Here is a 17,669-nt window from a genome sequence, read left to right on the forward strand (position 1 = left end):
AATGTTATATTTCTTGTAATTTGTCTGGTTGTAATTTTGATTTTCCACTTTGATTTTAAATAGGTGTTAGGTTTATGATAAAATTATTAAAAAATGGGCAAATTGTTTGCTCTATAATGATGATGTACGAATGTTCAGAATGTTGTAGACAGTAACATCATTTATCTGTGGTTGTAGAGTCATCGTCCATCTCCAGAGGATGCTCAGGATTTGTGGGTGAAATGTGTGTGTAGAGGATTTTCTGTCAGATCTTAGTGTTGTTTTTGCTCGGATTCATCCATTATTCACGGGGAATAGCAAAATTAATCAATTAACCACTATTTATGATGACAAAGTAATGACTGCTTCTTTTCAAGACATACTGTATTTTTATTTGTTCCAATCTAATTAACTTTTGTCTTTTACCCTTTTGTTTTGTCTTTTGTTGTTGTTATTGCTAGTAGTAGAGTAAGTGAAATAAAATAATGTCAACTAATATTTTGACGAAAAATATAGTAACTATTATTTACAAATATTAAATGCTATAGGTATATTACATTATTTAAAACTTTTATGACAATATGAGCATTTCACGATCTTATGCATTGTATAGGCAATCACTGAATAAGATGCATTGAAAAAAAAACAGTCAAGCTATTTTTGCTGGTGTCGTACTGGTTCACTGGGTATCTTGGCAGCAACATCTAATCTAATCTAATTAAACTATATAATAACACTGTTTCTGTTTTGATTTCATTTCAACACCAGCATTGTGAATATTAATTCTAAAGTAAAAATGTCTTGTTGCCTCGCCTTGTAAGGTGTGTTATCTAAGCCTTAAGTGTTATCTAAGTTACCATTTTCCTTAAAATAAAGGAGGTTCCTTACTGCACTTCACTGCACTGACCACTTATTGTTTGGGTACTCAAATGCCCTGCAAATGGGCTGAAAATACGAAAATATACCTCCAAAAAAAATTTTTTTTGGAGGTATATTTGATGAAATTGGGCACAAAAATAACTTGGCAATAGTTTTAAAAAGTTTCGCATCCATTTCAATTGATGAAGCTTCAGTAGCTCCATGGTAAAAGGGCCAGACTCAATACTGAGAGTTTGTGTTCATACCCCAACCGCGGGAATAATGTCAAATCCATACCTTCCACAGTATTTCCAAGTTATTGGAGGAGAATGGCAACATTGTTCCTATTTCAAAGGTATTTCAATAATCTTAAAAAAATAAGTACTCTCTACAGCATATAAGTTACTTTCGAGTTATGTTGAAAGACTTCTCATGAAAAGTCTGAGATCTAACTGATCCATTCTATTCTACCCCATTAAATTAAATTAAATATTTAGGTATAGGTATTTTATGAAAATCAAAGTCACATATTCATTATTGGTAGGTCATAATTTAATGTATTTTTTTATTATTAAAAATTTGCTTCTGCTTTACTTATTAATATGACAAATGGAATATTGTTTGATATCTAGATTAAATATCTATTCTGTGATACTATTTTAAACAACTTTTATATTTTTATCAGCATTTTGTACAAGGACAGCTTTACTACCACCTCTTAAAAATTTAAAATCTATTACAATAATAAGGTACAATAAATTGGAGACACACACTTTTAGAATCATTATTAACATCATGAAAAAACATGATGTTTTACATTAAAGGTAGCTTATAAAATCGTTTACATGTTTGGAACTTGATTTTACAACAACATTTTGGTTACTATTGATTACCTACTGATGATACTTACTCTAGTAAATAAGTATCTTGACTTACAAATTAAAATTTAAGGATTACTGATTGATAGGTGCTCCAATGTGTTCAATCATTTATGATACAATAAAAACTTTGATGTAGTAACCATCAAACGTTTTCCATGTATCTGCTCATTAAATTTAATTGTTTTGTAAAATCAAATTCCATAATCTTGAAGTCCTTTAACAATTTTAAGTCATTTTAACAATTTAGGATGAAAATTATGCTTTTTATAAAAATACATTAACAAAATTGACATTTAAGTAAATATAATTTAAGCTTATCTAATGAATCAATCAATTTTATTAATTTATGTCATAAGTAATTCATAAAAAATATTCCAAAAACCACATTTTTAGGGCATCTACTACTTTAAAATACTATTATTACTGTGACAGCACCAGCAAACTTTCTTGTATTATCTTATCAAAGGTGATTTGCAAAGTCTGCATACAGTTATTATCAGGTTCCTTTAAATGAAGGATATTTTGAATAATTAAATTAAACATAAATATTATTTCTATAAGATATATCTAAAACTTGTTGTGCAGTTATATAGTCACATACAGGGATGTTATATATGAAATATCAGATCTGAGTCAAATATATGGATTTATATATATGGAATAATATTTTACTGGTTTCAAATGCCTGTGACTGAACTATTAAATAGTAATGGGTTAATTGCTTGCTTCGGAACGTTTTGATAATCGATTTTGATTTTGGATTTTTAAGGAATCTAAAAAATAAAATGGACTAGCTATGAATAAGCTAAAGAAATAATATACAATAGGGAGCGCGCGGCTAGAATGTCTTGGATTTGTCTCATTCAAACTCTATTCTATCCCAACTTATTCGAAAACTTTTCTTTTCACAGTTTAGATTGCAGGTGAATATAATTTTATATATATATAACTTTAAGATTATATATGACTAGCGGGCGCCCGCGACTCCATCCGCGTGGAATTCAGTTTTTCACAAATCTCGCGTGAACCATGGATATTTCCAGGATGAGCATGAGGGATGATTGATGAGATGAGAATTTCAGCTAAATCGCCGCAAAATTGACAAAGTTTCATACAAACTTTCATCCCCTATTTTATCCCCTTGGGGGTTGAATTGATCATAATGATTTCTTAGCGGATGCCTACGTCACGTCATCTTCCTGCCAAATTTAAGCCCGATCCGTCCAGAGGCTTGGGCTGTGCGTTAATAGATCACTATGTCAGTCAGCCACCTTTGAGTTTTATATATTTATATACTAATATTTAATAGGTTGGATTACCTTCTTGAAGTTCTATAACATCCCTGGTGCTATATATATAAACCCAAGACTACATACGATTATGAACTATCAATATGCAGTATGTATTTTGTAATTATTTAATTGAAATATAAATTTTAGCCCATCTAGAATTATAATTGGTATTTCCAGTCAATATCTAATATATTAATGACGCTGTTTATTTTTTTTTTGTATTTAGGTATGATATATGTCTATATATATTATAGCGATTATAATATATTAAATTGAAACTTCAATTTTAATAGGATTTCTAATGCAATAGGTATACGTAGTTACAGGTTTTAAGCTAGCAAGCCTGTAACGTAACTTATGTCGTGAATGATTTTGACATTATTAATTTTATCTGTATGTAATGAAGCAGAATTTTGTTTTTCTTTTTTTTTGTAATTGTTAAATTCCGACTTTTCTAAAAACATTAGCAAGTTTAACAAGCACACAATATTACACATATTTCCAAAAAGATCTATACTGAGTACAATCACTGTAGTTCTCAAATATGATGAAACAATATAGCATAGTGCGACATAAAATAATAGAAAATAAATGAGGGTGTTGTTGTCATTCTTATAATAAGCCTGTGTTCTGTGATCCACTTGTGACCGATAAGATTGATAAGAATTGATATTATATATTCAATACTGAAGTATATTATGTACCTATTTATTGTTCGCGTGAAATGCAGTTTTTCACAAATTCTGCGGGAATCAAGGATTTTTTAAATATATATTTAAACTTCAATTTTATTTAAATTAAATTCAGTTAAATTTTATTTGTATTGTATTGATAATCTGATGAAGAAATACTCTGTAACACTACAATTTTAATTAGCTTATAAAATTATCAACAATAATTGGTTGCTCTACAATGGATGATCTTTGTTATAGTGATAGCAAATGTGGTGTTGCCACATTTCAATTCCTTATTTCATAGTTTGATTAATTCCATTTTTCAATTTCTACACTTTTATGTTGCACTATGCTTATTGGTTGTAACTAGTATTATTTAGGTATTGGTTTAACTGTTCAAAAAGTCAGAGTTGAAATAATCTTCAGCCTAACTGTATGGTGCATACAGTTTTATTAGGTATGTTTACGGATTAAACAGAGTAATTATTACAAATTTATGATTGGGAGGAATTAGAAATCAGAAAGTTATTTGCTCTCTACACTTCAGACCAATATTTGTTAATAAACATAATTGTTTTCTTTTGAAGCCATTCCCTGTTTCTCTATTTTCTGTGATAAAAGTTTCGTATTATTTCGACGAGCCGTTACATGTATTTTATATATATAGATACTTATATTGGTATATTACAAAAAATACTGTAGTCAGTAGATAAAATAATATGTGCTTTTTACTAAAAAGCAAATATAATAACAATTATAATTTACTTTTAAATTGGATTAAGCACCAAAATTCTATTATCTAGTTATTATGATTAAAAACCTTTACGATTTTTGGGAAAATATGCCTATTGCAGCAAATTAACTAATTTCAGCTATATCACTTTTTAATGACTACAGTGGAAAGTTGGAACAATTTCCGATAGGAATACAACTATATGTTATCTCAAAATATATCAGACCTGCGGGCAGCAGGTCAGCAATACCCAACCTTATGTGATAAGTAATAAATACATACTTAATTTACAACTAATTCAACCAATTTTATAATCAATGACTATTCTCTAATGAGATTTATCTGCATTGATAACATTACTCACTATTTAATTATTGTCAGCATGACATAATGACTGTTTAACTAAAAGCGAAGAGCGAGATATTACAATGTGTGAGTTGCTTAGGTTGACGGCAGATAAATGAAAGCGAGTACAGTAAATTATTGAAAATATTTCAACATAAATATGGAATGTAGCAAACACTCAATCAAATGACCATCGTATTTTGGCTTTTGGTCATCACGTAGTCTAATATTAAATTAGAGACAATATTTACAATAAAATAGTAACTATGCTTTGTAAATTAATATTCCTCGCGATTACTGTACTGATATGCATTATTTTATACATCATTATATTTAAATAAATATAAAAGTTGTTTAAACACAGATTTAGCTGCTGGATAGAAATTAAACTTTAAAATAGGTTACTTAAACATGAACTGTACATCGCAAGACATTTATAGCATACTATTGACTGACCTTTTTCATAATATACAATATCATCGAAGGTTACAATCGAAAGATTCTTTAAATATTATATATTTTAATTGTTTCTATTTGAATTAATTTTACCTAAGACAACATACTCAATGTAAACTTTATAGTGTTATCTTTTTTATTTATTTCAGTCTTAGTTTTCGAAAACTCAAAGACAGTGCGAGGAACACGGACGTACACTCTATGCAACGCCATACACACCTACAACACAAATAGCGGGCAGTGAAACCTCGTCTTGTTTCATCAAACTTCAATAGAAACAATTACCTCTACGTCTACACCGATTAGAGTATCAAGACTAGCAACGCTCGCCGGCGAGGCGACTCACTCCACACGGTCCGCACGATCCGCACTGTCACCACACGACCCTGTCGCACATATCACAAGCGCCCCGCGCCCCGCGCCCGCCAGTCCCAAATAAATAAATTACCAAGTCTATAATACTCCGGGACGCGCGTGCACTCCGGCGAGTCTGATCGTCCCGATAATGGAATGTAAGCGTGATATGATAGAGAGGTGCGAAGGAGCGGCGACGTCACGCGTCGGGCGGCGGCGAGGGCGCGGCGCGGCGCGGCACCATCACGCAGGGCGGCGGCGCGGTCGGCAGGTAGGCGGGCGGCGGGCGCGCGCCCATGCGCACCCACCAGCGCGTGGCCTTCTGCAGCAGCCCGTCCTTCTTGCCGCCGCCCGCGCCGCCCCCGCCGCCGCCCTGCACGCGCCGCGCGTCCGTCGCGCCCGCCCACTCGGGCACGTCGCTCACGCACTTGTTCGGCGGAGGTTGGAAGCTGCTTCTCGTCAGCTCGGCTTGCTGGAAAATAACATCACATGTTCTTAGTAGTTCACCTTAAAAATGCAAATAAATTGCTAATCTTGATAAGTAGAGAGTTTATATTGACTGAAATATTGCTGTTTGACAAAACGCACAGGATACTTGTGGGTAGGTACGTCTGTTTGAAATTGGTGCCACATTTAAACTTTACAAGACACAACAATAATATCCTCAAATCGTGTAAAATACTGCATAGCCAACAAGTAGACCGTACCATGGGAATACCATCCTATTTTGATTGATGAGGCACTCAAAAACTTTAATAAATTGAAGGAAACTATTTAAATAATTTCACATCTCGGGAAGACTATGTACGAGTAAGTTAAATTACGAAATAGCCAATAGCACAGGAAGAGAAAATACAATCGAATATCTGGTACCTAATCTAACAGTACCTAATAGTAGTTCAAGATCGAGCGGAAGCTCTCGTGTATGGTCGATTTTCAATATGATAGACTAGTAAATCTGCGACTTGTTTCTCATATAAGTACCGACCTATAATTTTATCGTCTTCTACGTTGATCTTCTTCTATTTCTTTCGTGTTAAAAAAAATTAACATTCTACTATTATGTCATTCCACGTCTAAACCATTTCAAATAGAGGGTAGGTATAAATCGCTACACTTAATAATAATTTTAATTAACTCCTTACTAAATTAACAAAAATTTTGATCCGTAAGCTTAGAACAATTAGATATAGTTAAATGAGTACCTTTGGATTAAATAAAATTTATTAATATTTGTCGAATAAATAAAATTTAATTGCAAGTATCAAACTGAGTTTCCCAATATTTGCACTATAATTTTGAGAATGCCCTCCGATTTCTTTTTAAATTTTCCGGGCGATTTCAGTCTACTTTAACCTGACTCTTATGAATAACATTTTAAAAACAAACTATAGAGACAGAGGAAGAAAAGTCTCATTCTTGACTCAGGTTTCATTTCATATTATATTGATGTTTATGAGACATTCGGTTAAATGGGGTCAATTAATACATAAAAAACTAAGGTTGTCTGGATGTTTACAAAATTTCAAAATCAATTAAAAATCTTTTAATGTACCTAATTCGATGAAAATGATTTCATATATTTTAAGGTACCTTACATTTAATGTGTAATTTTTCATTATATGAAGTATAAACATAATGATTTGTGCGTTTATGCACAAATAACAAAGATATTTGTAATTTTGTTTGAACACCCATACAAATCTAACGATCATTATGATTGATGACGTCATACAAACGTGCCATTTTGTGTGGGGCGTTTTTGAGCGATCCGTGGCAACAACGCAAATATGACGCAAATAAAATTATGTTAGTTTTACAAAATTGCTTTATTATTAGCATACTCTTCTTTTTTGTATTATTTAAGAAAAAAATCTTGACTTAAATGACAACATCAAGCGAGTCACAGGGATTCGCTGGATGCAGGCGCCTCATGATCGTGAAGTTTCGAAGTCCCTACAAAAGGCTATCGTACCGATCTATGTCCTGCAGTAGACATCCATCGGCTGATGATGATGATGATGAATTTCCCTTTAAGTTTATGGGCAGGGTGGAATAAAAATACTTACGGACCTGATAAGGGACTCGTATCTGTAGATGCGCGTCCTGGCCGTACTCGCCGTCCGGCAGCTGTATGCTGGGCGGCAGGCCGAGGCGCTCGGCCGCGGCGGCGGAGCGCGCGCGCGTCTCTTGCTCCACCATCTCCTGCAGGCGACCCACCATTGCCTGCAGCCTTTGCTGTTTCTCCCATTCCCTGGAACCAATACACATGCTGAACATATTTAAAAGCCCTTGAAATATTCACCCGCATAATCGCACGATCGGTATCTACATGGTCGAAAAAGAGACCGACCATTTTGGGCCAGCATGTTATGAAAAAAAAACAAAAAATCCCTTACTAATTTCCCGGTTCAGGGCCTGTAGCCATGTGGCACGCCCATTCTCTTTCTACAAACGCTAACGCTTCGAAGATTAAAAAATTTATGGGTATACCTTAGTTATCGACAGGTCATGTGATCAGTTATCGGTCGGATCTGATATTCCCATACATTTTCTTATTTTCGAAGCGTTAGCGTTTGTAGAAAGAGAATGGGCGTGCCACATGGCTACAGGTCCTGAACCGATTTGAAAAATTCTTTCACTGTTGGGACACAGTACACTATGCCTAGATATCTTGAATATGCAACAGTCAATCAAACTGAAATTAAAGCAGTATAAGACTGATTATATTATTTAATAAATAACACTAATTCGAACATTGTTACAATTCATTCAGCAAATCTGGGCCCAGCCATGTATGAAAAATAGTCGTCTCCATTAATTTTAGTATTCAAAGGTTGATACGCCTACTCATTTAATTTAAAAGCCGATAGCAATACCTATGCTATAATATTATGCATGTATAAGTTAAACCTCATTGACATTTTGGTAAATTCTGAGCCAAATATTTTAATTTTAACCACCAGGTTATTATTGTAGAATTCTTTAAATTTTTGACAACCAACTCGCCATCATAACAACCTCGCGCTGAAGTGCGAGAAATATATAATTTACAAAGTAAATTTGCATTAGGTTAACGAACTGTGTGCGTTTTTAAAACCATCCAAGATGCTACCTAGTAGGTATTTTACAATATTGCTTCTGAATATTAGTCACAAACATAAACTACTATACTAAAAGCACTAATGACTGTATATTCGTGATGTGTGATTGATTTATTTATGTTTTAGTAGATAATAAAATTACTCGATTACCTACTTCTTATGATCCACAAAATCATAGGCATAACCTGATTTTGCTTGTCGCCCACAATGTTTATTTATACAGCCTCTTATTTTTCCGTCCTTTGTCTTTTTTGTCGATAGATTACTTTTTAAACATACAAGTTTTTCTCAATAACATTGTTGAGCTTGAGATCTTTTATTGGGCATGATGGTACCTAATTTCCGTAAGTGATATTAATTTCCCTTCGTGCTGTGGAGTCTTAACATCTCTTAGCGCATTCGACTCCTGCGATGTTACATCTAGCCCATGCAGATGTGAAGCCTGGATAATAAAAGAGGACATCAAGAAATGTATGGAAGCGTTCGAGATGTGGTCGTTTAGGCGCACGCTGGTGACCATTAGCTGGACCCATAAAGTGACAAACGTCGAAGTTCTGCGGCAAATCATTCAGAAGCGCACAAAAGGCGCGTATCTGGGGCACGTGCTACGGCACGATAGATAAGAGCTCCTACAGCTCATCTGATTGAAAAGATTGCTGGTAGAAGAGGCGTTGATCGCAGTAAGAAATCTTGGTTGAGGAACATCAGAGAATGGATCGCGAGTGCCGCACAACTGTTTCGCCTCGCGAAAGATAGAAAAGAGTTCACGAAGCTGACTGCCAACCTTCGCTAGTCGAAGAGACACTCGAAAAAGAATAATTTGTGGAGAGCTTCTGGTTGACCAGTAGGGCAATATAATTCCAGTATTTTTTTTACAGATTTAATTAAGAGGCTTTCAATCTCCAGGGTATAACTAAACTGAACAAATTCGTTAATTGTACAGAGCAGTACACTGCATGTACTTATTTACCACTTTCTTTTACGGCAGAATCTGCTTTCGGAACCGGTGCTCCAGAACTGGACTTGGACTTTTCATAAGTGCTTGTATTTTTCAGCCTACTTCAAAACAATGGATTTAAATTTAAATTTTGCTCCTTGATTAAGATAGTATGATATCCAGTTTCGATGTTTTAGTTATACACACGGTATGTTGTTGAAGTTGAGTTGTGTTGAGTGCTGTTTATGAATATCGAATCGAGTGAAGGTAAGTGACCCCGGGAGCCGCGCCCCAGCCACAAAACGCCACCACCGACCACTTTTCTGTAGTTTCATACATGTTATATGGACTACCTTCACGGATTCCCTGGACGGTGACACTGTTGGCCATCATAGGCCACAAAATGCCGCTTCTAGCTTTAGGTTTGTGGTTTGTGGTTGTGGTGTGGCTACCGTGTGCGGCGACACTGAAGCATCCTTAGTAAATAGTTGGTACTCACAATGTGGAATGATGGTGCCTGTGGTCGTGCCGCAGGCGCGGTCCCCCCGGCGCGCCCAACCGCTCCATGCCCGCGCACCCCGGCACTTGTACCGAGAGCATCTGTAAATCACAACACACTGCTCTCACTTATGTGGCCCTCCTCTTTATTAGCACTATATATACTATGTACTATATAATATTTATTATCCAATATTTATTATCCACTGACATACTGACTGACTCATTAACAAACAGCGTCAACTATTCAGTAAAGAAAATGAGATGTGGAATGCTCCTCTACTTCATTGTAAAATGTCCCTTATGACTTCTGACGATATATTTATATCCGTCAACAATTTCACCTTTATGGAAAATGTGTAAATTTGTAAAAGTATTTCTAATTTTATGGTGGACTAGCGGACGCCCGCGACTTCGTCCGCGTGAAAGTCGTTGTAAACTTTAAAGTACCTCTATCCTACCCTACCCTATCCCAACCCTACCCCTACCCTACCACTACCCTACCCCTGCCCTACCCCTACCTTACACTACCCCTATCCTACCCTACTCATTAAGGCTACTTCTTTATTTATTCCCCTCCCCCCCGCGAGTCGCGTCGAGCATGAATTAGTATTCACGCGCGATGGCTTAGCGTATTTCTTGTATAACTTTGGTGTTTCTTTACCGATTTTTATGATTCTTTTTTTATTGAATAGGTAATAATGTTAACTTTTTTAGTAAGGGATGAGTGATGAGTGTTATAAACATAAGAGTTGACAAATATAATTAGAAAGCTACGAACTGCTAAGCTATCGGGAGTTACACGTGTTATTGTGAGTCAACCATGAAAGGTAGACATATATATATACTGTTGTGTTTTTATAGATAATTTTAAGGAGAACATTTCCGTCATACATGATTTCTATGTAGCTTTAACCATTAAGGCTGTACACGCGACGGAAGTTTAAAAACTTGAGTAACTTCTCCCGTTTTCTCAACATTTCTCTTCACTGCTCTGCTCCTATTAATCGTAGCATAATGAAAAGTATACTATAACCTGCCCAGGAGTATGATGAATAATTGTACCAAGTTTCGTTTAAATCCGTCCAGTAGTTTTTGTTTCTATAAAGAACATACAGACAGACAGACAGACAGACAGACAGACAGACAGACAGACAGACAGACAAAAATTTTACTAATTGCATTTTTGGCATCAGTATCGATCACTAATCACCCCCTGATAAGTATTTTGGAAATATATTTCATGTACAGAATTGACCTCTCTACAGATTTATTATAAGTATAGATGATATTATATATACTTCTTATTATACATGTACCTACTATTTCAACAAAGTCCCTATTCAATAACAATATGTGGAAAAATATAATAAAACCTTCCGGTTCAAAATTATCAGACCCAAAAAATACTGTGTACTTAAAACATTTGTAATGTAAAATGCTCAATATATATAAATATATATCCCCTCTAAATTTCAATTAACGTCGTCGATTGCCCTGCGATCTACATATCTGTTATTCATAGTTGTTTTGTTTGAATTCTAAATGGACACGCGTTTATAAATCGGAAAGGGAATATTTTAGATTGATTCTGAAGCGGTTATTTGTATCCATATCATAAGAAATCCTGGATATGTGTGGGGCGAACGCAGTTACGGAATTATGTATAGACCTGGGACATTCCTTTTCATTTACTTAATTTTCTAGAACAATAGGACCTACTGAATCTATATGTAGAAGTTTGGAGGGGTTAGGCCAATAGTCCACCACACTCGCCCAATGCGGATTGGATTGAGTAATTCTATGAACCACAATTATTATGCTCTTTGCTATGTGGTGCCAAAATTCTAAAAGCACGCAAAAACGTAACCATACGAGTACCTTTGTGCGCAATAACAATATATATACGCTCTCTATCTTTTTTCTCTGGCTGGTGTACCTACCTACTTATATGATAAAGACATCGATAACTAAGATAAAAATATAACGCTATAGACTTAATAAAGTCTAGAACAGGCTAAAAGGTGAAGGGACTTTCATTCATTTATTTGTTTTTACTGGACTCCATCTAGTAATGAAGCAGAAATGTATAATTACATTAAACAGTATTATACGAATGCCTGCATAAACAATGGAATTATTTGTTGCATCAAAAACTTTTGTAATACCAAATTAGTTTGCTAGGTAATTTACCTTAATTTTCTAATAATGCTTTGGAACAGTTTCAAAATTATATGTTATAGATTGGCTATTTTGGCTGTTTAAAACCACTACTGTTAGATTACTTTTGTGTACAGCAGATCTGGCACATATTATATTAAAACTGTTACATATTCTAATATACGTCAAGTGGTATTCTCAGAGTTTATGCATATATGGGTATTTGTGGTAGAATTATTAAATAAGTAAAACAAGTTTTTGTCAACATAAAATATATCTCAGAATATATTTATATAATCTTATTTATGATATTCACCTTGACTTCTATATTGTGTCTGTTGTGTATGAAAAAAGAACATGTTACATTATCATGCAAGATTTATTATAACTACTTACATTATAACAAAAGTAATATGACATGGCATCTTATGTTTATTTTTGACTATTAACAGCAAGAAAATACTAAAATTCAAGTTAGGATTATTAATAGTGATCCTATGTAAAAAGTTCTTTAAAATATTTTTTGCTTTTGTTTTATTCTCTAAATTTGGTTTCATATATTAGTTAGTTCATATTAGACAAATGTGATGCTTCAATTTATTTATTATTCTCTTATTCTTTTATATTTGTATTATATTTGTTTATGTACCTAATATAAAATACAAAATTTCACTTTCCTATAAACAATGCTATAAATTATATATTGATTAACCTACAAAAAATATTGCTGATTTTATTTTCTTCAAGGTTATGATTTCAAACCAATAAAAAGATTAAAAGTGTATGTTTGCCCTATATAGCAAAATAAATTATATTTTAAAATGTGCACTATTTAGATTAGTTTAATTTTTATTACTAAATATTTCTGTAATAAATTTAAGTAAAACAATGTTTCAATTTTCATGTTAAGAATGATTTTTAGTTGCTTGGTTTGATGAAACTAAAACGCAGAAAAAATGGAAATGGGAATAGAAACGTCAGAAATCCACAGAATTAATAAAGTGACTCTAGGTGTCTATTATATTAATGTCAATACTGTCATTATGAATGTTCAAGTAATTTGCTGTCTAGTAGATGAACATGAATTTTTATTAAATGAAAGGGATGACATTTTCATCACGCCTATTTGTAAAAATAATCATGTAGTTATGCACAGGAATAATACCTGGTACGGTATAAGTAAATATTTAGAAGACTTATGCAGGTACTATCGAGTTGGCATGTCACGACTATCGCGAGAGGTGATTACGGAACTGTCTGTCATGAAAATTTATTTAAATTCACACAAACAACGTCTGGGCGTGACGTCGCTATCGGCGCGGCTCTTATCACTTGGCACGCTCCCGCCGTCTCGCGACCCGCGCCCCGTCCAACTCTCGGCCACTTGGAACTTCTCAGACACTTGCTCTAGTGCAAACATTATTTCTTTAACCTCTATCGAATTTATATAATATCTCTTCGCTTCCTCCAGAACTAGCACGTGACCAACGAAAATGCATTTATCGATTATTGCACCTGATGTTTTGAAAAGCATTACGACATTACAAGTAAACAGTGAGGTGTGAGTTATATGTTTTAACTTTTGACTTACTATTTGAATCAGTGTTGGCCACAATGATGTAGGTTTCCACAGAATTCCGGGCTGTGTTTGTTTCTATTGCGATGACACTCCGGTGGATTCACTTGTAGACAAATCGATCACACTGCCGTGGTTAGAACGAGCTTGCGTTTTCAAACACTACACATTTTGTAATTTGCTTATAGAAGCTTAAAATATTTAAACAAAACAATCATAAGGCTGTACACGGAGATTACAACACCCGTAAAGCGCTTTTTCAATAATTAACTATCATTCACTAATAAATAAAAATATGGTTTTCATTGTAATAACACTATAAAAATAAATAATTTGTAAAACAAAGATAACATATAAATTCTACTATCGCGAATTTTGTAACAGAGTTTCTTAGCACTATTTTTTTCATATTGGCAGGAAGGCGCCTGCCATCGAGCGAGTCTTGTTGTTCAATGACGCGGACGCGGCCGCTCCGCGCCGCGGTGTTCGCAGTCGCGTAGCGGGGAGGACGGGCGGGTGACGGTGCACCGGCTGCCCCGATGTCGCCGCACACAGCTGTGCGGTGTGTAATGTTGACGCGCACACATCCAAACGGTCTGTCTAGTTGCACTCGTGTGCTCATTCGGAGCCGCGGCGATATGATGAAATACGTTTGTGTGAGTCGTTCTGCCGATAGCGAGTGTAGCACAGGCCACATGTGTACACAAAGAAGGGCACACATGTAAATGAGACTCGATTGCTGCCACCGCTTCGTTTATGTATGCGCACCTATAATTGTAATAGTAAGCGATGACGCGTTTTGTCGGCTCGTGAGACGAGACGGTTGGCATTGCTCAATGATTGAGCTGTAGGTACTCGAGAATTGTACGTAACAATCACTACCATAACAGAAAAAAAACATTATTATACATATAGGTACACAAAGTGCGAACCACATCATAAAGTTTTTTTTGTATAAAGACATGTTTTACACCCCACAACACTAATCAATTATGGCTTCTGTTAAAACAATAATGATAAACAGGACTTTCAACTTTCAAACTCATCCAATAAATGTTTATTAAACAAACAATGTACATATAACTTACACATAAAGTTGTACTCGTATCTGCGCCTTAAAAAGAGAACTTTGTAATAGGATCTATCCACCTAAACACAGCTAAGTACGTATGATGTTCCTTTTTATTTATTCCTGATTGAGGTAATCTCCATTGGTTTTAGTAGTACTTAGTGAATGAATCAGAATGTTGGGTGGTAAAAGGGAGGGATAGTAGAAGAATGCATGCGAACATAATGCTTATGTTGAGATGGATGTGTGGTGTGACCAGAATGGATAAAATAAGGAATGCGTATATAAGTGGAAGTCTGAAAGTGGCGCCAGTAACAAAATAATTGAGTAGTAAAAGGTTAGCTCGGTATAGACTTGGACAAGTAATGCGGAGGGATGATAGTCACATTACCTGAAGAATGAAATTGCAAGAAGAAGGACACAAGAGGAGAGAAAGGCCAAAAAAAGGGTTCGCTAGTTGATTGTTAGGTATTATTGTGTCTCCTAAGAAACGTTGACCATGATAATTCAAACCAAGAGAAATTTTCAATGATCATCCTATAATGTTTTTTTTATGCTTTAATGAGCTTTGAAGTTATAGTGATTTGGCTCACAGTTGAAATAAGTTTGGGAGGATGAAATGATTTGGCATTCAAAAAGTTACAAGGAACATAATTATGGAATTAAAGGACTTGTAATGGAGTGTCCTCATATTCTTACAACAGACCCAAGTTTATAAAATTAGTTAGAGTTTCAGGCCTTCGCTTTGTATTTCTTATATTTAGGTGTGTTCCTACGTAAGGCAAAAACAATCTTCCGTAATGAAGCATTTGATAATTTGTAAATGATAGACCTAGTTAACATTTTAATGTTATTTCCAAGATTAAGTTAAAAAGTACTCGTAGCTAGATAACGAGGATCGTTTTAAACTATGCTGGGGCCTATACTCTAAACGCCATGTATTATATTGGACTTTTTGAGATAATAAAAGCATTTTCAATGTGGCGTTTCGGAGCCTAAAACTCCCTAGTGCTCTTAGGAAAATGACGGAATTGATAATAATGATTTGTAAGCTTGGTTTTACCTTACCGCATGAGAGCGGAACTAACGCCAAGATTTTGGGGGCGGAAATGTCAAACGAGGGAAGATATAAATTAACCGAAAACAAGAAGTAAAGACATTATGAAACAAACTTCGCACAGAAATTACCAGTTCGCAAGTGCTTCGTTTATTATCTGTTTCTTTAGTAGAAACTCTATCATGGTTCATCAGTTAGCCTTTACGACTTCTAATCGTGAGGTCGTGGATTGAGGTCTTGAGTAGGGTTGTTGGGAATGGAAATATTGAGATTTACATTCTTTTAATTTCAATATCCACCTTAATACGATGCTTTACGTGGTTGCAAATTTATTTAAAAAATTGGCTTAAACTCAAAGGTAAAAAAACGTCGATCACCCACAGATTTTTGCAAATTCTGATTTTTTAAAATCTATCTATCGTTAAAATCTAACGTTTTGAGCTAAAAAAGGTTGAAAGCTTATATGTACTTGTTTTTTCGCTAAAAATAGTCGCGGGATTTACCTAGTAAGTGATATAGTATAAATTCAAGTACAGTCCGATGCAAACTTTATGACGTCTCAGGAATCACAATGCGCAAGCACCAGGTAGTGCATAAAGTAAGAAACGCGTGAAGCGGGTGGGCGAAAGGTGTGTGCAAGGTGTCGTCTAGCCGCTGCGTTGCTACCGATGATACCTAAAATTTTGAATCGCACTTTAACAAAAGTAAGGTTTTATTGCTTACGGGGTTGGTAGCGGCGCTTGGTGGCGCGCGGCGACGCAGGTGCGGGCGGGCCAGCGCGCCCGCGGCGCACAGCAGTGCTGCGCCGCCCACGCATGCGACCGCCCACCACCAGCCTGGAACAAGAACACCTTCTTATTAATATACTAGCGGAGGCCCGTGATTTCGTCGGCGTGGAATTCAGTTTTCTCAAATCCCGCGGGAACCATGTATTTTTCCGGGATTAAAAGTAGCCTATCTATACTAATATTATAAAGAGGTAAAGTTTGTAAGTTTGTAAGTTTGTCACATTTTTTAAATGGGGTAATCTTCGGAACTACTGGTCCGATTTTAAAAATTCTTTCACCAGTAGAATGCTACATTATCGGGGAGTGCTATAGGCTATATTTTATATTGGTATCATATAAATTAGCCGAGTTATCACAGTTTTTGTCATACAGGTCGGACTGAAAATCCTCTTAAACAGACTTATTCGCATGCGCTGCCTTAACTATTGCGTAAAATTGAAATTAATGTATGGGGACTTTATGTATCTTTAAAAGTTCTACAAAAAAGTCCGCGACACCATATATCTATCTTCTATATATTAGCAGATATAGTACCTTTTGTGTTTTAAAAATTATTAATTTTATATACTTAGGTTTACGTCATTATTTATACAACTGAACTTTAATCCTTATTAAAATTTATTTAATAATCACAAGGATATTATGGAGATAAGATTTGCCCTTTACAGTATGTTAATTACTTAAATAGTTTCGGAGATAATAAAAAATTTCTAAAAGACGCAGAAATTCCGCTATATGACGCCCAGCGCTTTCATTTACGTAGTTCCCGTTCCCGTGTGAATATGGGGATCAAACATAGCCTATGACACTTGCAAATAACGTAGCTTTCTATTGGTAAAACAATTTTCCAAATCGGTCCAGTAGATCCAGAGATTACCTCCTACAACCACACGAACTTTACCTCTTTA

General features: G+C 35.0%; 1 protein-coding gene across 4 annotated transcripts in view; it reads right to left on the reverse strand.

Moving 5' to 3' along the window:
• Positions 1 to 1,367: 1,367 nt before the first annotated feature.
• The window catches only part of LOC112043163 (uncharacterized), a 39,158-nt gene continuing 22,856 nt past the window's right edge, over positions 1,368 to 17,669 (reverse strand). The window contains exons 1-4 of one of the 4 annotated variants that reach the window (XM_024078458.2): positions 13,863 to 14,703; positions 10,113 to 10,230; positions 7,642 to 7,826; positions 1,368 to 6,044 (exon numbers count right to left, since the gene is read on the reverse strand). In XM_024078458.2, the coding sequence (XP_023934226.1) occupies positions 5,617 to 6,044; positions 7,642 to 7,826; positions 10,113 to 10,230; position 13,863 (732 nt within the window). In that variant the 5' untranslated portion in view covers positions 13,864 to 14,703 and the 3' untranslated portion in view covers positions 1,368 to 5,616. Of the gene's footprint in view, positions 6,045 to 7,641; positions 7,827 to 10,112; positions 10,231 to 13,862; positions 14,704 to 16,696; positions 16,810 to 17,669 lie in introns of those variants that run through there. The other 3 variants (XM_024078459.2, XM_052885737.1, XM_052885738.1) reach the window with 3 other exon arrangements.

The sequence above is a fragment of the Bicyclus anynana genome, chromosome 15, assembly GCF_947172395.1.
Source record: "Bicyclus anynana chromosome 15, ilBicAnyn1.1, whole genome shotgun sequence".
Taxonomy (NCBI): Eukaryota; Metazoa; Arthropoda; class Insecta; order Lepidoptera; family Nymphalidae; genus Bicyclus; species Bicyclus anynana.